The 22,619-nt window shown below is 36.9% G+C and overlaps 1 protein-coding gene across 3 annotated transcripts in view; it reads left to right on the top strand.

The window, feature by feature from the left end:
* BDP1 (BDP1 general transcription factor IIIB subunit) overlaps positions 1-22,619 on the top strand; it is an 88,304-nt gene that overhangs the window by 2,212 nt on the left and 63,473 nt on the right. For all 3 annotated transcript variants that reach the window (XM_082835238.1, XM_082835237.1, XM_082835239.1), the window contains exons 2-9: positions 880-1,156; positions 2,789-2,898; positions 4,123-4,182; positions 5,890-6,018; positions 7,738-7,871; positions 8,850-8,944; positions 17,598-17,652; positions 20,541-20,684. In XM_082835238.1, the coding sequence (XP_082691364.1) occupies positions 880-1,156; positions 2,789-2,898; positions 4,123-4,182; positions 5,890-6,018; positions 7,738-7,871; positions 8,850-8,944; positions 17,598-17,652; positions 20,541-20,684 (1,004 nt within the window). The remainder of the gene's footprint in view (positions 1-879; positions 1,157-2,788; positions 2,899-4,122; positions 4,183-5,889; positions 6,019-7,737; positions 7,872-8,849; positions 8,945-17,597; positions 17,653-20,540; positions 20,685-22,619) is intronic.

Raw genomic sequence — 22,619 nt, 5'->3', positions numbered from 1 at the left:
GGCTCAGCAGCCACGGCCCACAGGCCCAGCCGCTCCGCGGCACGTGGGATCCTCCCGGACCGGGGCACGAACCCGTGTCCCCTGCATCGGCAGGCGGACTCCCAACCACTGCGCCACCAGGGAAGTCCCTACTGAGTACTTTTTTTGAGTGAAGAGTTTATTTTGATAGCTGAATAAGTAGAGTTATACCTGACAAAAGATAAATGATTTTTGCCTCAAACAGAATTTGGTTTGATTAATGTAGCTAAATGAATGTCTTCAAATACTGCAATACAAATATTTCAGAGGTTTGATATTTTGTTTGGTTTAACTGATCTCAAGTTGATAATTAAAGTAAAATGCCAAAAATTTAGATCACTTTAGAAAGTGTCAATGTGGATTATAAACTTAATTTTAAAAAACAACTCTCATTTAATGGTGTACAGTCTGTAAAAATACTGAATCACTATGCTGTGCACCAGAAACTAATATAATATTGTAAATCAACTATATACTTCAATTAAAAAAATTTTTTTTAGAACTATCAAAAGAAAAAAACCTCTCAGTTATCGAATAATTCAAATTAGGCAAATTAAGCTTTGTTTTGTAACTTAGGTTTTTTTTGTTTGTTTTTTGAGGTACCTAGCATGAGCATAAAATTATGTGCTATAATGTTCTTAGGGATTTGAAGTTTGAAAAGGATCATCAGTCTTCATTAGAATTCCATATCTGTTAAAAAGATGTACTGAACAAAAATTTTATTGCAACCTCTGTTGAAGTCATTGATTATTAATAATGAGATTTTGCTCTTTTGGGTTTTTGTCAGACTAGTTGTTAAGGCTCAAATATTTAAAAGAAGATCCATGGTGCCCTTATTTTTTTCTTTTAAAATTTCAACAGTGATGAAAAGACTGATGGTGGGAAGGATGTTGAAGAATCCAGTAAATCTTCCTCTACTGTTTCACAGAGAAGAAAGCGAGTATCAAGTACTTTTAGTCTGGTTAAACCTAGTGTCAGTGTTCCTTCAGAACCTCATCCTTTATCTACAGTTAATCAAGAAGCTCCACAGCCAAACCCTGTTCCAACAAAAGAGAAACAGCCATGCTCAGACAGATACCGAATATATAAAGCCCAGAAACTGAGAGAAATGTTAAAAGAAGAATTGAGGAAAGAGAAGGTATGGTAGAAAAATCAGAATTTTGACTGTTGCCTGCTAGATTTCTGTTTTTATGTTAGGCATCATTTGGAGGAAGAACAAGCATCTGTAGCATTTTGATGAGGGAAACAAAACCAAGTAACATCCCTCATGGTAATAGAATATCCCCTTTTGTTTGTTTGTTTGTTTGTTTTTTGGCTGCTGGATCTTTCCCAGCCAGGGATTGGACCCGTGCCCCCTGCAACGGAAGCGCAGAGTCTTAACCACTGGACTGCCAGGGAAGTCCCAGAATATCCCCTTTTGTTAACAGAACGATTGAGAAGCACTATAGAGTTAATAAGCTATTTTTTCCACGATATTAATTTTTGTATATTTTTTTCATCTATATCTTTCATTGTTTTTGGCGGAGGCCACAAATAGAAGTTTCACATGTGTGCACACACATATACAGATACGCCTACAGATGTATTTATAAACTAAACCTTCAGTGAGATTTTTCCTGAAGATGTCCAATTGACGCAAGTTATATTCATTTGAATTAAGACAAGTGTAGTTGAGCAAAATGAATTGATGTTTTCTAAATTGACAAATTTAAACTAGTGTCTAGCAAATAGTAAGAGCCCGACAAATGTCAGCTCTTATTATTAATTTATAGAATGCCCTCCTTTTTTTAACTAAGAGGAAGGCACTTATCTTGGTGCTTTTTTTTTTGGCCGTGCCGCACAGCTTGCAAGATCTTAGTTTCTTGGCAGTAAAGCATGGAGTCCTAAGCACTGGACTGCCAGGGAATTCCCCCTTGGTGCTTTATATTCGTTATCTCGTTTAAATATCTCAGCTGTGCGAAGTGGCTATCACTATTTACACAGGAGGAGGAGGAAATAAGCTCAGAGAGGTTGTTTGCTTTGTGTCAAACATCAGTGGAGGATATGGGATTTGAATTCATATCTTCTAAAATCTAAGCCTCTAAAAATGTTCTCTGTTTTTTAGAATCTGCTTAGTTAGATTTATTTGGGGGAATTAAAAATTAAACATTTGCTTCAAGATTTTTATAAAATATACAGAATTCCAACTCACTACAGGGCAAATAAAAGCTATATATAAATTTTCAGTACACTATTGTAGTTAGTCATCATCAGTAAGCATGATTTTATACATTGAGCTTTTATGCAGTCCCAGTCACTTTATTTATTATTTTTTAGCTGTGCCACGTGGCACACGGGATCTTAGTTACCTGACCAGGGATCGAACCCCGGCCCCCTGCAGTGGAAGCCTGGAGTCCTAACGACTGGACCGCCAGGGAAGTCCCAAGTCCCAGTCACTTTAGTGTTTTAAAATTCCTTTATGTGCTACAGCTTTTTAATATAAGTTTATAAATTTTTTCCTCAAATTAATCATAATTGTGATAGGAATAATCTTCAAGCATTTGCAATGAATACAGCAGTAGGCTGTATACTTAAATATATACATGTAAAATTCTTCTTTTTTAAAATTTTTTAAAATTTATTTTTATTTTTTTTATTTTTAAAAATAAAATATTTTTTAAAATATTTTTATTTTTTAAAATAATATTTTTATTATTTTGGACTGCCAGGGAATTCCCCTAAAATTCTTCTATATTTATAGAAGCGTATCTCTGTGTGTTTGTGTATCTAGAAGCAATGGAAAAACAAATATGCTGTAAATGAAAGTCAGAGGCCACCAGATCGGTCCAAAATGACTATGAGAGACTTCATATACTACCTGCCAAATAACAATCCAATGACGTAAGTAAACTTTATTTCTATTTTACTTTCTTTGAGTATATAGTGATTTAAGTAAGTATCACTTTTAAAGTATGGTTTCATGTTTTCCAACAACATGTTGACAAAATTTATAGCACATATGATGTCCTTTGGATAAGAATTTTATAACAAAAATTAGTGCTATTTTGGACTTCCCTGTGGCTCAGTGGTTAAGAATCCGCCTGCCAATGCAGGGGACACAGGTTCGATCCCTGGTCCAGGAAGATCCCACATGCCACGGAGCAGCTAAGCCCGTGTGCCACAAATGAGCCTGCGCCCCAGAGCCCATGAGCCTGCGCCCCAGAGCCCGTGAGCCACAACAAGAGAAGCCCATGTGCCTAGAGCCTGTGCTCCGCAACAAGAGAAGCCACTGCAGTGAGAAGCCCGCGCACCACAATGAAGAGTAGCCCCACTCGCCGCAACTAGAAAAAGCCCGCACAGCAATGAAGACCCAATACAGGCAAAAAAACCAAAAAAACAAAAAAAAAAATTAGTGCTATTTCAAGTAACTGTTTTCTTGGGATGGTAAAGATGCCCTTTACCTCTGAGATTAAAAAAAATTTTCTTTTGTTTTATTACCGAGATGCAGTAAAACCAACTAAACAACTTTTCTCTAATCAAGTTTGCCATTTACATTTCTTACATACTATAAGGTGATCTAAAGGGGTGATCTTATTTTTATATCCTACCTCCTCGTTAAATACAGTGACATTTGATTAACAAATCCTCCAAGAACAAAGCTTCTTTAGTCAAAGTTAGCCTGGGGAGGCAGAGAGTTTATAATAAATCTCCTCACTGTGTTGTTGATGGTGTAGCAGGTGGATGTAGGAGTAATGGCATATTTTCAGTGTAGTCTTTTTCAGGCTCAGTACATCTTTGGCTTAGTTAAGAGAAGAGCCAGAAACCTAGGTTTTGAGTTGTTTGACATCTAGGAGTTGGAAACAAGCCACTTAGGTTGTTTCATGCCTTCACTGAGGAATTAGAGGGAAGAGTATTCCCTACTTAGGGCCTAACAAATTATTTATATTGATGACAAAAGTTTTTGACTGAAAAATGGAGTGTTGGACCACACCATCATTAATGGTAGTGTTATGGTATATCATAAAAAAATTGCAAGTTAAAATTATTTGCTTCTTCCTCAGATAGAATTGACAAAATGTAAATTACTTATTTATTAAAAGGTATGTTTTGACTTGTGTTTAATAGTTCTTCACTGGAGCAAGAAAAGAAAACTGAAAAATCATTGACACCAGTCCAGACAAGAGAGTAAGCATCTCATCTGTTTTGAATATATTCTGTTATGGGTAAATTTAAAACAAAATGAAATCAGGGCTTCCCTGGTGGCGCAGTGGTTGAGGGTCTGCCTGCCGATGAAGGGGACGCGAGTTCGTGCCCCGGTCCGGGAGGATCCCACATGCCGCGGAGCGGCTGGGCCCGTGAGCCATGGCCACTGAGCCTGCGCGTCCGGAGCCTGTGCTCCGCAACGGGAGAGGCCACAGCAGTGAGAGGCCCGCGTACCACAAAAAAAAAAACAAAAAAACAAATGATGCTTCCTGTTTTAGTTAAATTACATGTGATAGGAATTTTTAAATGGAATCACAAGAATAAAAGTTACTGCTTGATTTAAGTCAACATGAAAGCCTCACACTCCTTGTGTATTACATGTATAAATAGAGTTATGATTTTAAATTAAAGCATTTAGAATTAAAAAGAGTTTTGTTTCAGAATAATAATATTCACATGGTACAAAATTCAAAAGGAACAAAAGTGTACTGAGAAAAGTTTTCCAACTTTGTATTTCTGCCGTCTAGTCCGTCTTCCTGGAGGCCACAAATGTTACCACATTTTTAACTTATCTTTCTAATTCTAGTCTATGTCTATCCAAGCAAACATATAGGTCTTTTCTATTTCCTCCTTTTTCTTTCCTTTCTCCTTTCCCCTTCCTTTTCTTTTTTTTTAAGCATTTTGTATACACTTTCCTTCAGTAGGTATAGTTTTGTTTTTTGTTTTTTGTTTTTTCAGTAGGTATAGTTTTGATGCCAGTTAGAGAGTCTCTTTTTGTGTTCAAGCCTTCACTGTCATATATTAGTTTATTCCTAAGAAATCCCTCCAAGAGACCTCCTAGGAAGTTATTGTAGACTTGTAATTCAAGGTAGGGAATTGTGGAAAATTAGCAGAAACATTGGGACTTTCTGGTTGTTGCTTCAAGTAACAATCATTAAGTAATGATTACTCTTTTTTTTTTTTTTCCACACCGTGTGGCTTGCCGGATCTTAGTTCCCCAATCAGGCATTGAACCCGGGCCACGACAGTGAAAGCGCCAAGTCCTAACCACTGGACTGCCAGGAAATTCCCTGTAATAATTACCCTTTCTTAGAATCCACATTGTTTTAAAGCAGAACTCACAAGCTTCAGAAATAGGTTATGTTTTTACAGATTTATAGGTTATGTTTCTTTCAATAAGACCTTAAGGAGATAATGTAATTGAATGGAAAGTATATGGAATTTGGAGTCATTATTTGGAAAACTGTTTGGCTTCTTGGTCTGTTCTTACTGTTGTGTAATCTAGAGCAAAAGTAATTTATCTTCTCCAAGTTTCAAATGGGCATGAAAAACTAACCCCCAAGGGTTGTTCTGAAGAGGTAATAACATGATCTGGAAACTAATGCTGTAAGGGTTATTTTTGTTAATTCCATACTATTGGACGGTTTACTCTTATACTCTATTGAGATAGAAAAGATGAGCATTTATTTCTCTTTAATAGAGTAAAGACTCCTATTAAATGCTACTAGATAAAATTTGAGAAAATCTTATAACCATGGCCTTAACAACACATAGTATTTTCAATTAGGTTATAGGGAAAGTGGGAAATAGCTAGAAGGTTGAAAGTGCAGTAATTTGTTTTAGAAGTTCATAATGTTCAGGGAATATTTCTCATAGCTGTATGAATTAACCTACCTTTACATTTGGTAGGCAAGAAGGTAAGAGTACTCCTGATGGTGAAGATAATGAAGAAATAGAAGAGGAGATGGATGATGGGCCATTGCTGGTTCCTCGAGTAAAAGTGGCAGAAGATGGTTCTATTATTTTGGATGAAGAAAGGTAAGTTAAAAAAGAGAGAGAGATAGATTGTGGTTTTATGAGAACAAATGAGCTTTGTCTAATGAGACATTGAGTTTCTGTATTTGTCACTGTCACTTAGACTCTAATGTTTATATTTGCATAATGGATGTTATAAATAGAAAGATGGGTTACATTCATTTATAATTTTCAGAAATTTTTATAATGCTGTCCTTTATATGAGAAGATGGTACTACTGACCTGCCACCCACTAACCTACTACCATTGTTTTACTAATTTTACTGGTAATTGAGATGAGCTATTGAACTAATCACATGATGTCCTCCACTGAGAATATATTTCGAAGATTGACTCAGCCTTGATGTCAATATTCAAGCTATGTATTATTAACTAATACCATATTCTGGTGTGTGGTGTTAACTATTGAAAATACAATGAAACATAGGTTTAACATATTTTATGATTTTTAATTGACTTTCTGGCTTAATTTCTTAGTTATAACATTAAATTTCTCAAATTTGGCATTGTGGAATTTAGTTGTCTTTCCAATGTGGTTTTTTTTTTTTTTTCTTATGTGTGTTTTTAAAAAAAGAAGATAAGGGACTTCCCTAGTGGACCAGCAGTTAAGACTCCGTGCTCCCAATGCAGGGGGCCCAGGTTCGATCCCTGGTCGGGGAACTAGATCCTGCGTGCCGCAACTAAAAGATTCTTGCGTGCCACAACTAAAGATCCCGTTCGAGGGTAAGAAGATCTGTGTGCTGCAACTAAGACCTGGTGCAGCCAAATAAATAAATATTTTAATTTATAAATTTATTTATTTGTTTTTGGCTGTATTGGGCCTTTGTTGCTGCACACAGGCTTTCTCTAGTTGTGGCGAGCGGGGGCCGCTCCCTGCTGCGGTGCGTGGGCCTCTCACCATGGTGGCTTCTCTCGTTGCAGAGCACGGGCTCTAGGTGTGTGGGCTCTAGGCGTGCGGGCTTCAGTGGTTGCGGCCCGTGGGCTCAGTAGTTGTGGCTTATGGGTTCTAGAGCACAGGCTCAGTAGTTGTGGTGCACGGGCCTAGTTGTTCCGCAGCATGCAGGATCCTCCCGGACCAGGGATCGAACCCGTGTCCCCTGCATTGGCAGGAGGACTCTCAACCACTGCGCCACAAGGGAAGCCCCAAATAAATATTTTTAAAAATAAAAAAAGTTAAATTAGTAAGGAAATAAAAAAGAGGGATGGAAAGTCTTCTGACAGTTTTATTAGTAATAAATTGTTTTATACTATGTAAATTCTATGATAAACGTAAATGTAATGCTATTAATGATAATTGTTTTTGCATATTGTTTCCACTATTTGGTGATGATGATTTTATTGGTAATTAAATTCTTAAAAGCATATTTAACTGCTTTGTGTGCAGGAATATAAAATGTAAATATAAAGTGCTTATATTTCGCAGTATCCCCTGTTGGGTATTGCATGATAAGATAATATATATTAAATATAGGGGGCATGCAGAAGTCAGTAAAAAAACAATTATTTAGGTGGCCTAAAGATATTTTGTAAATTTTATATTGCTGTTAAGGATTTTGAAAAAAAGTTGACATTTCTTTTTGCTTCCTAGAGTGAAAATCTGCAGATTCTTGGAAAATATGCGTACTTCAAATGTATATTATACTTTTGATATGATTTTACCATGGTAAATTTCAAAATATAGCTATTAAAATCTCACTGTTTGTTTCCTTACTTGTTTTTCAGTTTAACTGTAGAAGTTTTAAGGACCAAAGGCCCCTGTGTTGTTGAGGAAAATGACCCCATATTTGAGCGTGGTTCTACAACTACATACTCCAGCTTTAGGAAAAACTATTACTCTAAACCATGGTCAAATAAAGGTAACTGATTTTCATTTTAAATTGTGTAGATTATTTATTGGAAATAAGGTGAATTATTTTCTCGGTTTCTGAATTAAACCAGGTCTCCCCTAAGTAAAAAAAAAAAACAAAAAAAACCAAACTAGCAAATTTTTTTCTCTAGCTAGTTTTATTGGCACCTTTCCCCTGCCCCCCACGATGGGACTATACCTCTGACTTTATCTTAGAAATCTTTTGAGGAGTTAGCATTATGGTCATTTTGGCTGGAATATTCTTTGTCAAATCCCGGTACAACAAATACCATTTTAATGAAAAATGAACAATATTTTTAATGCTCCTAATAATGTTCTACCTCAGTATTGTGTAACACAGTCTTAATGATAAAAAGTACACAGTTAGAAAAGTATATATTACCTATTGCAAGCTGTTGCTTAGTACTTACTTTTATTATAAAAATAATACAGTTTATTTTGGGAAAAAATTCAGACACAACAGAATGAAAAGAAAGATTCACTTCTTTGACTTCCCCAATCCTGTTCTCTTGAGGTTACTTCTATTAGCAGTTTCTTGTGTATTTTTCTAGCTACTTTCTTTCACATACTACTTAGAACGTCTTAGTTGCCTACATAACAGCAGTATTATACTGGTTATGACTGACAGTTTTCTTCAAGGCACTTGAGACCAGATAGGCAGAATGTCTTTTTAAAAACTCCAGCTGCTTTGGTTTGAACATGCAAATTTCTTAAACCATGTTTCTATATAAAAGTTTAAAGAAGGTGTTTATAGATCCATGAGGTTCCTTGCAGTAAAACTGAGATATGTCTATGTACGTGTATGTAGATATATATTTCTATGATAAAAGATTTACTGGACTTTAATAAAAAACTTAAGTACTGTCAAATTTATTTTTAACTCAAAATATATACTTCGGTAAGATTTTTTTCCTCTGAAATATTTAGAAGATTATTCTCAGTCTTTCTAAATCTTTTACTTTTACAGAAACAGATATGTTTTTCTTAGCCATCAGCATGGTAGGAACTGACTTTTCTATGATTGGACAGCTTTTTCCTCACAGAGCAAGGATAGAAATTAAGGTAAAGTAAACCCATTATGTTTGTTGATCGAAAAGAGACTAAAAATTACTATTTTTTTAACCTTTGGTTGAAATGTCAGTCCATCCTTTTTCACTACTGTGTTTTTGGTACATCTGTCCTTCTTTATAGCTCAAAAAGTAATGTAGTATTTCTCAATTCTAAAATGAGTACAGGGCTTCCCCGGTGGCGCAGTGGTTAAGAATCCGCCTGTCAATGCAAGGGACACAGGTTCGAGCCCTGGCCTGGGAAGATCCCACATGCCGCGGAGCAAGTAAGCCCGTGTGCCACAACTACTGAGCCTGCACTCTAGAGCCCGCAAGCCACAACTACTGAGCCTACGTGCCACAACTACTGAATCCTGCATGCCTAGAGCCTGTGCTCCGCAACAAGAGAAGCCACTGCAATGAGAAGCCCGTGCACCGCAACAAAGAGTAGCCCCTGCTCACCACAACTAGAGAAAGCCGGCGCGCACCAACACAACCAAAAATAAAAGAAACAAATAAATAGATAAATTTTAAAAAATAATAAAATAAAATGAGTACAATCTCTTTAACCTCAGTATTATATTTTCTTATTTATATTTTCCTATTTCTAAAATGGATTTAAGGGAGTACCAATAAAGCCAGTGAAACTAAGATAAAAGAAGAGTTAGGTAATGAAAAAGGTAGATAAATGTACCAGAACTTTTGGGTTAAGGGTATATTTTGAACACAAAATATATCTCTGAATTTCCTAGGAAGAGAACATGCTGAGTTATATAGTTCTCAATATCTGGTCTAACTGTTGCTTTCCTAGGCCACCTTAACTTTGGGGGCAACCAGTGATACTATTTTTCTTTTTTCCAGTGATACTATTAACAACAGCAATGATGTTAATCAATTAGTGCTTTAATATGCCTAAAAGAATGATCTTTCTCTATCTTATAGTTCCTTTTGTTGAGAAACTTCATTACAAGTTTCCTGGGTTGGAGTGCATTTGAGTGCACACCATGTTGCTCTAGTGCATTTCTAATTCATAGTGAGATTTTTATCTAACCATGGGCTTTTTCTTTCATTAATTAAAGGGACCATTAAGAAAGATTTTTTTTTTTCTTGAACTAGACTAGGCATGGACTGATTTACTGGGAACCAGTGTACAGTGTAATAGTCATTCTATTTCTGCAAAAGATGAGGGATTTTTTATATTCTTTATGTTCCTTTTCAAATGTTGATCTCTGATATAAGGAGAACAGAATGTTAAAGTTCTGTGAAGGCTAGAAGTTGATCGTATAGGGGAGCCCTCATATGTGACTAATGATAAGTTTGTCAGTAGACTATTTCTTTTAGAAGCAGTTTAGACTCTTCCAGTAAAAGTTTAGTGTAGTCCCAGCAGGTCTTTGGGCAAAGTATAGAAAAGTAAAAATGGACTAGTGAATTACATCGACTTTCAATTTTTTAAAAAAAATTTATTTATTCATTTTATTTTTGGCTGTGTTGGGTCTTCGTTGCTATGCATGGGCTTTCTCTAGTTACGGTGAGTGGGGGCTACTCTTCGTTGCGGTGCACAGGCTTCTCATTGTGGTGGCTTCTTTTGTTGCGGAGCACGGGGCTCTAGGCACGCGGGCTTCAGTAGTTGTGGCACATGGGCTCAGTAGTTGTGGCTCACGGGCTTAGTTGCTCCGTGGCATGTGGGATCTTCCCGGACCAGGGCTCGAACCCATGTCCCCCTGCATTGGCAGGCGGATCCTTAACCACTGCGCCACCAGGGAAGTCCTTGATTTTCAAATTTTGAACCAACCTTGTATTCTTGTGATAAATCCCAATTAGTCATACTGTATTCTTCTTTTTATATGTTGCTGATTTTTGTTATATTTTCTTGAGGATTTTTTGCATCTTTGTTCATGAGAGTATTGGTTCATAATTTTCTTTTAGTGTCTTTGTGTTTTTGGTACCAAGGTTATGGTGGTCATAGAAAATGAGTTAGAAAGTGTTCCCTCTTGTTATCTGAGAAAATTTGTTTAAGATTAGTATTATTCCTGCTTTTAATGTTTGATAGAATTTACCAGTGAAACCATCTGGGCCTATGGTTTCCTTTGGAGGAAGGGTTTTGATTATAAATGCAATTTCTTTAATACATACAGGGGTATTTATAGTTTCAGTTTCTTCTTGTGTCAGTTTAGATGCTAAGTTGTTGAATTTATAGGCATAAAAATTTCATACTATTCACTTACTATTTTAATGTTTGTAGGATTTATAGTGATATATCTCATTGATTAATGATTTTTCTTTCTCTTTTCTTTTTTCTTGTCTTGCTAAAGGTTTTTGACTTCCAAAAGTCTTTTAATGAGCCAGCTTTTAGCTATGTTAAGTTTTCAATTGTTTGTGTGTTTTCATTGGTTTTTAAAAAACTCTTTAGCATTTCTTTCCTTCTTCAGGCATACCTCGTTTTATTGCACGTCACAGATACTGCGTTTTTTTTTACAAATTGAAGGTTTGTGGCAAACCATCTGCATTGTCAGATGATGGCTAGCATTTTTTAACAATAAAATATTTTTTAATTAAGTATGTACATTGCTTTTTTTAGACATAATGCTATTGTACACTTAATAGACTACTTCACTGTAATGTAAATGTAACTCTTGTGTGCACTGGGAAACCAAAAAAAAAAGAAAAAAAAAAAACCTGTGTGACTTACTTTATTGCGATATTCACTTTATTGCAGTGGTCTGGAACTGAACCTGCAATATCCTCAAGGTATGCCTGTATTTACTTTGGGTTTAATTTTCTCTGGTTTTTTCTAGCTTCCTTAGATGAAAACTTAGAACATAGATTTTAAACCCTTCTTTTTTAATGTAGACATTTAAAGCTATACATTTTCATCTAAGCTGTAAATGTATCCCATAATATTGATACACTGTTTTCATTATCATTCTGTTAAAAATATTTTCTAGTTGCCCTTAGATTTCTTTTTTTTAAAATTTTAATTAATTAACTATTTTATTTTTGTCTGCATTGGGTCTTCGTTGCTGCGTGTGGGCTTTCTCGAGTTGTGTTGAGTGGGAGCTACTCTTCGTTGCAGTGCACCTGCTTCTCATTGCGGTGGCTTCTCTTGTTGCAGGGCATGGGGTCCAGGCACATGGGCTCAGCAGTTGTGGCGCATGGGCTTAGTTGCTCCACGGCATGTGGGATCTTCCCAGGCCAGGGCTTGAACCTGTGTCCCCTGCATTGGCAGGTGGATTCTTAACCACTGAGCCACCAGGGAAGTCCTTCCCTTGTGATTTCTTCCTTGACATGTCAATTGTTTAGAAGTGTGTTTAATTTCCAACATTGGGACATTTCTAAATATCTTACTGTTATTGTTTCTTTGACATTCTGAATGTCAAAGGACATAATCTGTAAGATTTCAAGCTTTTTGAAATTTGTTGAGATTTATTTTAAACCCTATCATACTTGCAGCACTTCTTTGGTGGTCCAGTGGTTAAGATTCTGCACTTCCACTGCAGGGGGTGTGGGTTCGATCCCTGGTCGGGTTATAAGATCCCACATGACACACCACATGGCCCCCAAAAATAAATAAGTAAAGCCTATCATACTCTCACCTTGGTCAGTGTGCACTTGAAATGAATGTATGTTCTGCAGTTGTTGGGTGTGGGGTCATCTAGTTCTGTCAGTTACTGAGAGAAGAGTTGACACATCTAACCACAATTACAGATTTGTGTTTCTCTCTTTAGATTGATCCATTTTTTTCCTTTCCTTTTCTTTTCTTTTTTGGCACGGATCATTTATTTTTATTTTTTAAATTAAAGTATAGTTGATTTACAATGCTGTGCCAATCTTTGGTGTACAGCAGTGACTCAGTTATACACATAGAGACATTCTTTTTTTATATTCTTTTCCATTATGGTTTATTATCACAGGATATTGAATATAGATCCCTGTGCTATACAGTAGGACCTTGTTGTTTATCCATTCTAAATGTAATAGTTTGCATCTACCAACCACAGACTCCTAGTCCATCCCTCTCCCCACCCTCCAACCCCCCAGGCAACCACAAGTCTGTTCTCTATGTCTATGAGTCTGTTTCTGTTTTGTAGATAGGTTCATTGTATCTACAGGAAATGTTCATTGTATTCTTATGTTGCCCCCGATAAAAATAAAACAAAATGTCTGTTTTACATTTCTGTTAACAACTTAGTTCATTTATGTTTAATGTGATAATTGATATGGCTCTGTTTAAGTCTACCATCTCACTATTTCCCATTCATTCCATCTGTTTTTTACTCATCTTTTCCTGCTTTAAATGGGGTTAATCAAATTTTTTTAGTATTTTATTTGTTGTACCTTTTTACTCTTTACATAATATCCTCTTAGAAGAAGAATTCTATTTACCTTCCATCCTTCATTCTATTACATGTTTTACTTCTGCTTATAAACCCCACTACCCATGAACTTATTTTAGCTTAGAGAGTCTTTTGTTTTTAACGGAAATTTAGTAGATTAAAGATACTACAGTTAACCCTTGAATAATGCAGGGGTTAGGAGTGTCAATCCTCCTTGCAGTGAAAAATCTGAGTATAACTTATAGTTGGCCTTTCATATCTGCGATTCCTCTGTATCTGCAGTTACGTATTCATGGATTCAGCCAAACTCGGATTGTGTAGTACTGTAGTATTTACTATTGAAAAAAATTCACATATTTAAGTGGATCCACACAGTTCAAAGTTAGGTTGGTTGTTCAAGAGTCAACTGTAGTCTTTAATATTTAGCCACATGTTTACCATTTCTGATGCTTTTCACTCCTTGTAGTTCTGAATACCCTATCTGTTGTTGAAAAATTCTTTCAGCTTTCATTTTTCTGAAAGACTTTTTTGAGTCTCATTTTTGCTAGGTATACAAGTCTGGTTGGATAGTTTTTCCTTTCAGTGCTTTTAAAATGTCATTCCATTGTCCACTGGCCTCCAGTGTTTCTGATGAAAAGTCAGCCATCACTCATGTCATGAATTGCTTTTCTTTTTTGTTTTTAAGGTTTTCTTTTTTTTTCTTTTTTTTTTTTTTGCGGTACGCGGGCCTCTCACTGCCGCGGCCTCTCCCGTTGCGGAGCACAGGCTCTGGATGCGCAGGCTCAGCGGCCATGGCTCACGGGCCCAGCCGCTCTGAGGCATGTGGGATCCTCCCAGACCGGGGCACGAACCTGTGTCCCCTGCATCAGCAGGCGGACTCTCAACCACTGCGCCACCAGGGAAGCCCGGTTTTCTTTTTTTTTTCAATTTATTTTATTCAAGTATAGTTGATTTTCAGTGTTGTGTTAATTTCTGCTGTACAGCAGAGTGATTCAGTTATACATATATATGAATTGCTTTTTATGACTGCTTTCAAGATTTTTTCTTTAACTTTGGTGTTCAGCAGTTTGTTTATGATTTGCCCAAGAGTTGTTTTTTAAAATGTTTTTTCTGCTTTGTTCCCTGCTTCTAGTACTCCGCTTACCTGTGTTAGTTTGCATGACATTGTACTACAGATTACCAAAGCTCTGTCCATTTTTTTTCCCAGTCTTTTTTCTTTATTTCAGTTTGGTTAGTTTCTGGTATCATGTTTATAAGTTCACTGATCCTGTCTTCTGCTATCTTCAGTCTGCTGTTAAGCCCATTCAGTGAATGTTTCATTTCTGATATTATACCTTTCATTTCTGTGATTTCACCTTGGTTATTTTTCTTAGTTTCCATTCCTCTGCTAAGATTTCTGTATCTGCTCATTCCATATTTTCCTTCAAATCCTTGAACATATAACAGGTGCTTTAACTTTCTTGTCTGCTAATTTCAACATCAGGGTCATATTGGGATCTGTTTCTGTTGACTCTTCATTTCCTTGACTGCCTCACATTTTCCTGTCTTTTCTCATGTCTGTGAATTTTTTTTTTCAGTTGCATGTTGGACATTGTGGATATGTCGCACAGTGTCTGGATTATGTTTGTTTTTATTTTGTATTTTTTTCCTTTAAAAAGTGTTTAGTTCTAGAAGGCAGTTAATATATTGCCAACTCTCCTTCTTCTTCCCAAGGCTTGATTTTAGGCTTTATTAAGACTGGTCCTTACTCTAGGTTTCTCATCTGAACTACAGAAAATAATTTGTGTTACTGTTTTCTAATTTTTTCTAAGGGTGGTCATATTACACCATTCTAGGTGTACAGGAAAGAAGGTGATTCATTACATGTAGTATATCCCTTAGGGCATTAGGGCTTAATTCTCATGCTAGAACCTCAATTGAGAAAGGCTACTCTAGGGTGTGATCCCTGTCTCTAAGTGGTGGTTGTTCTGGTGTCTGAGGTGAATGTTTGGATGTTAACAAAATCTTTCCATTCATGTGGGAAGAACCCTGTCATCTCACTATGTTACGTGACCTCTAGTATCGTCTTTTTGCTCCTGTCCCTGAAGTAGCTGTTCTCCACTAGAGCTTATGCTCTGGGCATATGGAACCCAGACCAACAGCCTATGGGATACTGCTACCAGGCTTGTGAGACTCCTCTTTAAATAGCTCTCTTCTCTGTAGAACTCTGCCCCTAAAGATTATCTACTTCCTCATCTCAGTAGGATCTCTGTTCTCTATTTGGCCTTTTTCTCTCTTTCATTGGTTAGGAAATTTAGCCCAGGCAGACAGCCAGTGTGAACGTTGGTACATCTTTTGTGTTTCCCTTCTCTCTGGGATTGTGGGATTGTAGTCTTGCTCTGCCTATTGTCTAGTGCTTGAAAATAGTTGATGCATTTATTTTGTTTGGTGTTAAAATTATTTACGTTGGGTTGGATATGTGGAAAAAGCTCGTTACCAGTTTTTGTCAGGGCCAGAGATGGAAATTATGGGATTTATTTTATAATTGTGGAATTTTGCCTACAGTGGTTCCTGCCTATGAATTCAATGATTAATATCCGGGAATTCCCTGGTGGTCCACTGGTTAGAATTCTGCACTTTCACTGCTAGGGCCTGGATTTGATCCCTGGTCCAGGAACTAAGATCTCACAAGCTGTGTGGGGTGGCCAGAAAATAAAAATGATGAACATCAATACATTCTTCAAAAATATTTTAACTTGTTCTGGATTATATTCTCAATGAAGTAAAATATGATGTAGCAATGTTTTAGAATTGAATAATGCCTAAAGCCTACTGTTATTTCTCTCAGGATGTTTAATTTAGTAATTGTAGTCTGTCACTTTTTATGTGACTTTTGTTACATGTGGACCTGACTTTTGTTAACTTTTGAGGAAATGTTTAAAGAATAATATGATCTTTTAAGGGAGAAAGATGATCTTCCTTGAAAACTTCTATACTACTTGGTAATAAGTTTTATGAGGAAAAATAAAGAATGGAATAGAGGGATAATCTGTAGGTTGAAAGATGTTAGTCACATGAAGTTTTAAAAAAATAGGAAAGGCTAAATTATAGAGCTTAAGGATGTACGCTTGGATGATAAACAGTGAGGAAATGTAAGAAAGTGATTGCTTTAAAGTCAGGTTAGGACTTCCCTGGTGGCGCAGTGGTTAAGAATCCACCTGCCAATGCAGGGGACTGTGTCCCTGGTTTGATCCCTGGTCTGGGAAGATGCCACATGCTATGGAGCAAGTAAGCCTGTGTGCCACAACTACTGAGGCTGTGCTCTAGAGCCTGTGAGCCACAACTACTGAGCCCACGTGCTGCAACTACTGAAGCTGGAGCGCCTAGAGCCTGTGCTCTGCGACAAACGAAGCCACCGCAAGGAGAAGCCTGTGCACTGCAGCGAAGAGTAGCCCCCACTCGCCGCAACTAGAAAAAGCCTGCGCGCAGCAACAAAGACCCAACACAGCCAATAAATAAATAAATTAATTAATTAATTAATAAAAAAATATAAAGTCAGGTTAGTGGGTAGTTTCTTTTGGAGGGAAGAACGGGGCCATGAAGAGGTTCTTTATTTTGTGTGATTTTTCTTTTTTTTCAATAAAACAATATTTGTATTTTTAATAAAAGCTTTCAGACCACTGATCTGTAGAAGGGAGAGATTGGCTGATCGTTCCCTCCTGCAGGGTGTGTTTGTGTATGTGTATGCCCTCAGACTTTCTAATGACCTTAGGATGCATTGAACCCTAAACCTTAACCATCTCCATCTTAAAGGAGGTAATCTGGAGTGGAATTGGGAATGGGGCTCTTCGGTGCTCAGAAAAGCATGAGGAAATGTTCTTAATATAAAGAAGTTTCTAAACATAAACTTGGCCTGCTTCAAAATTTTGCTTAGTTGTTTCTTTACAGTTTCCCCTCCATGCCATTAAAAACAGAATAATAATGTAAGAGGTTTAACCTGATATGAATATACTAGTTTTTAAAGAGTTAATACTGGTTAGCTTAATTGATTACTGTTTGATCTGTTTCCACGCTAGTTGACTTTATTTTTTTTTCTATCCTCTGTAAATCCAGTTTTCATTGCTAATTCATGTTATTGATCATAAGGAGGAGCACAGAGCTCAGTATAAATCTTTCATTTCTATTTTTTAAAAGCTAAGGGTTTAAGTAACTCGCCTATTAGCAAAGACGTATTATTTATTAGAGAATCATATGTTATTATAAGAATTTTATTTTGATGCTTTTTTTAAGACATAATCTGCACTTGTTTAATGGGAGAAAATTACCAAAGAGTTTTTGTTTTTGTTTTGTTAACAGAATAAATTTAAACGTGAAGAGAAAACAAATGGATGGAGAATAGACAAAGCATTCCGTAAGTATTAAGACCTCTTTCATGAGGAATCATTTGGAGATTCTAAAAAATGACCAATGTTTTGTCTTTGGTTCCAGTGTGTTTTAGATTTGTTTCATCCCTATATTGTCATAGGAAGAGTAAGACTGGAAATTTTTCTCTTTAGCAGTTCAGGTCTGGCAGTTCATATAGATCTATAGGCAAGGGAATAGCTAAAACATCAAGAAGCAAGTAAACAGAGTTCTGAGTCCAAGAAATTAGGGAGACTGAAGATACTATTTCTTTTTTTTTTTTTTTTTTTTTTGCAATACGTGGGCCTCTCACTGTTGTGGCCTCTCCCGTTGCGGAGCACAGGCTCCGGACGCTCAGGTTCAGCGGCCATGGCGCACGGGCCAAGCCGCTCCGCGGCATGTGGGATCTTCCCGGACTGGGGCACGAACCCTTGTCCCTTGCATCGGCAGGCGGACTCTCAACCACTGCGCCACCAGGGAAGCCCCGAAGATACTATTTCTAAGTGCTCTTTATTCTGGGGGAATTGTACTGAAGAAGAGGTTAATTGTTTCTGGAAGATATTACACTATAGATGATTCCTTACCTACTGTGGTAAGTCTGTCATTCAGTCAGTAATACAGACCACCTGCTGTGTGCTAGTCACTGTTGTTGGCATTGAGGATATCATGGTGAACAGGGCAGATGGAGAATCCTGCTTTTAGAGCCTTAAGTCTAATTGGGTGGAGGAGGAATATAATTGGTAAGCAGGATAATTTCAGATAGTGATTAATTTCTAAGAAGAAAAAAGAGGGAGTTAGGGGGTGGGTGTTTAGATTGGGTATTAAGGGAAGTTCTGTCTGAAGACGTGATTTTTTTTTTAAATAAATCTATTTGTTTTATTTATTTATTTTTGGCTGCATTGGGTCTTCGATGCTGCTCACGGGCTTTTCTCTAGTTGCGGCGAGTGGGGGCTACTCTTTGTTGCAGTGTGCTGGCGTCTCACTGCCGTCGCTTCTCTTGTTGCGGAGCATGGGCTCTAGGCGCATGGGCTTCAGTAGTTGTGGCTCGCAGGCTCAGTAGTTGTGGCTCGTGGGTTCTAGAGCACAGGCTCAGTAGTTGTGGCACACGGGCTTAGCTGCTCTGCAGCATGTGGGATCTTCCCGGACCAGGGCTCGAACCTGTGTCCCCTGCATTGGCAGGCAGATTCTTAACCACTGTGCCACCAGGAAGTGCCTGAAGAGGTGACGTTTGAATTTAGACCTGATTTGAAGAAATGATGTATAACTTTCAGCTTTTAACTAATAGCCTTATTAAAATGAACGTTGTTTCTTTTTAAGTCCAGAGAACTACATCAAGGGACCTGTAAAGAAAAACAGAGTTAAATGTACTATTTAGCGTAGTTCCTGTATTCTTTGTTTGGAATATAATTACCGACGTTTCATGATTAATAGGTGTATTCAGTGTTCATTTGCCATAGTGCTAATCTTAGAAAAAAATTCTAAAGAGAAGTACTTAGATTGTATAGCATGTACATTTATTTTATGAGTAGACACAAAGGTGGATGAGTGGACCCTATACCTTACAAATGTGGTATTGAGTCCTCAGGAAAACCACTTCTAGGAATGGCTTCTGGAAGATCTGGAATATTTTAGTCCTCAACCCTCTCCATTTTAGAGAAGTGGTCTTGAAACTTTTCGTTATGTTTAATGCATTATAATCAGAAAAGAGTCCATAAATCTATAAACAGTTTATGGGGTGTGGAGCCATTGTTAAAACCATTATAATAGAACCTTTAAAATTCACTGTTTGATGCTTTGTAGTGGAAATTGTTAAAACACAAACACAAAAAAACCCAAATGGTATTTTTTAGAACTTATATTTTAATTCCTCTGAGAACTTTATGGATTATTTTCGTGCTGTGGTTTTCAGAATCATTTGTGTGGAAGGTCAGAACAGATGAAAAGCTGGATCCACAATAAAATAGGGCTTTCAAGAATCTCAGGTTTGGGCTTAGTTTCCTGAGGCTAATTTACTTTTGTTTTGGTATATACCTCTTTTTCTGAGGCCATCTTGTAATCAAAACAGTCTTGGAGCACCATTTTCCCTGTATTCACTTCTCTGTATTCACTGTATTTGTAGACACAGCTGAGGCAAGGATTGACTCCTGGAGTGGATTCATTTTGGTTTGTTCATAGATTACTCTTTCTGATATAATACTGTTAATGGGTATTTAGTGAGAGTGGTCCTGATCAATACTCATTTACTATCCTCTTCGCTGATATTTGGAAGAGTAAGAGTTAATAGTGAAAGAGCTGTAATAAAGTGAGGACATAAAGTGGTGGATAGGCTTTTGCAGACTTCTTAATCATCCTAGCCTTTTAAAAAAGTGTATTTATAATTATGGACAGTGCAATTTATAGTTTGAGTTTTGACAAAGAGTACACCTGTGTAACCACCACACAAAACAAGCCATGGAACATTTTCATCACTCCAGCGAGGCCACTTCTTTCCCTTTCTAGTCAATCTCCACTCCTAATCCTGACCCAGGCAACTACTATTTTCATTTGAATCATCATAGGTTAGTTTATCTTGTTCTAGAACGTCTTATTCATAGAATCATACAGTATATACTCATTTGTGTTTGGCTTCTTTCACTCAGCATGTTTTTGAGATTCACCAATATTATTGCTTGTATCAGTAGTTCCTTTTCTTTATTTTTTAAACTAATATAGTTTGTTCCTTTTTATTGCTCAGTGATCTTCTGTTGTGTGACTGTACTATAGTGATTAGAGTTCTTTGTCCATTCTGCTGCTAAGCCCATTCGCTTTTGGTATTACACTTAAGAAAAATTAAAACTTGCAAGTTCTTTTCCTTTTTTTAAAATAAAAACTTGAAGTTTCTTTTTTTTTTTTAAACAGAGGAAAAGCGCCCTTTTGACTTCGATTTTTTTGCTCATTTGCTTCAGAAAGTTCTTGCTGAAGAAGAGAAAAGAAAACAAAAATCTGTTAAAAATCAGACTTTAAAGGAGAAGAAGTCCTCTAAATCACGGAAAAATGTAAAAGGTATTTATTTAAAAGAAAGTGTGTTATTTTACTTAATAATAATAGGCTTGCAATATTGTCCCTCAAGTCTTAGGGTGTTCATATGTAGTTCAGGTAGTTGAGATCATCAGGACATCCGATTGGAGGGAACTGATTTTTCTTCAATATTCTAGTTATCTGGCCCCAAACAGCAGCTCCCTTTTACATTTTATAATTGGATGGCTAGGCTATTTAACATCTTTCTTGCATTGAGGGCATAGTTATAGCTAATAAAGGAGCATCGGAATATTGGGGTGTCATGTTTGGTTACTTATTATCATTTTTCTCTGTAAAACAAATCTGGCACAAAAGTCTAAAAAAAAAAAAAAAAAAAAAATGGAACTCTAATACTTTGGGCTTGTGACTCAACTGTATTGTTTGAGCACACCTTATTTCTGAAGGTTAATGTTGACTTGTACCAGGTAGGAAATTGTTCATATGTGAGTATTTCTATTTTTAGGCTTATATTTTCTTAACTATTTGAATTCTGATCTGAGGACAATGTTTAGCTATAATCACATAATTTAAAGAATCTTTGAACTACAGGGAACCTTATATATTAGTTATACATTCCAGCCCCTTTCCTTTTGTTTTAATAACCCAGAAATAACCTCAGAGATCCTAAGTCATTTTTTCCTAAGGTCTCACAGTGTTAGTAGTGGTAGAGGCAGGACTCAAGCTAGGACTGTGAGAGCCTGTGTAGGGGGACCCCAAGAGCACCCCCAGGTTCAATTATTTGCTAGGACTCACGGGATTCAGCATATAGTTGTACAGACAACGAGATTTATTACAATGAAAGTATACAGAGCAAAATTGGCAAAGGGAAAGGCACATAGGTCAATGTCTAGGGAAAAGAAGTAAAGCTTCCAAGAGTCCTCTCCCAGTAGAGGCACACAGGATGTGCTTAATTCCCCAACAACAAGTAGGAATGAGGTATGTAAAAAGCTGTCTACAAAAAAAAAAAAAAAAAAAAAAAAAAAAAGCTGTCTACCAGGGAAGCTTGTTAGAAACTCAGCACCCAAGATTTTTATTAGAGGTTGGTCATGTAGACACCTTCTTCCTGGAATGTACCAGAATTCAAAACTCCCAAAAGGAAAGCATTTGTTCAGCATAAACCACATTGTTTATTTAAACAATTTAGGTGTAGCGAGCCACTTTTGTCAGTTAGGCTGGTGGGAACTCTCCCCAAACCCAAGTTTCCAGACGCAGCCCAAGGGCCAACCTTTTTAAACAATTTTTTTTTTTTTTTGCGGTACGCGGGCCTCTCACTGCTATGGCTTCTCCCATTGCGGAGCACAGGCTCCAGATGTGCAGGCTCAGCGGCCATGGCTCACGGGCCCAGCCGCTCCGCGACAAGTGGGATCCTCCCGGACCGGGGCATGAACCCATGTCCCCTGCATCGGCAGGCGGACTCCCAACCACTGCGCCACCAGGGAAGCTGAGGGCCAACCTTTTAAGCAGGCCTTTCAAAGGAGAGCAGTGAGGTCTGCTTTGTTAACTCCTTCTGCACAGAGCCAATATAGAACTTCTTTTTCTAGAGCATAGTGCCCCTATCTTTTTAAAAGTAGTATTGATAACTGCAAAGTTATTTCATTCTTTAGTCAATTTTTTAACTTACATAGCCTTGGGAAATTAAAATAGATATATTAATCTATCACTAGTCTTGTGGTTATTATGTTACAGTGATAGCATAAGTAACTCACTGTATCTTATTTAATGTGAGAACTTTTCAGGTACTTTGTTACAAGTCTCAGAATTTAAAAATTGCTGATGATTATTCTGATAAAGAATAAATCCAGCATATTTTCTTAGTTTTAAAATCTTGTTTTGACTTTTTTTGAATAAAAATAAGTAACATTTTATTATTTTTGTTTTTTAAAATGTAATTCATTATTTTCATCTTTTGATACAGTTAAC

Source organism: Leucopleurus acutus (genome assembly GCF_964270905.1).
Source record: "Leucopleurus acutus genome assembly, chromosome: 3".
Taxonomy (NCBI): domain Eukaryota; kingdom Metazoa; phylum Chordata; class Mammalia; order Artiodactyla; family Delphinidae; genus Leucopleurus; species Leucopleurus acutus.
Note: the sequence above shows the minus strand (reverse complement) of the source record. Positions and strands in the feature narration are given on the sequence as shown.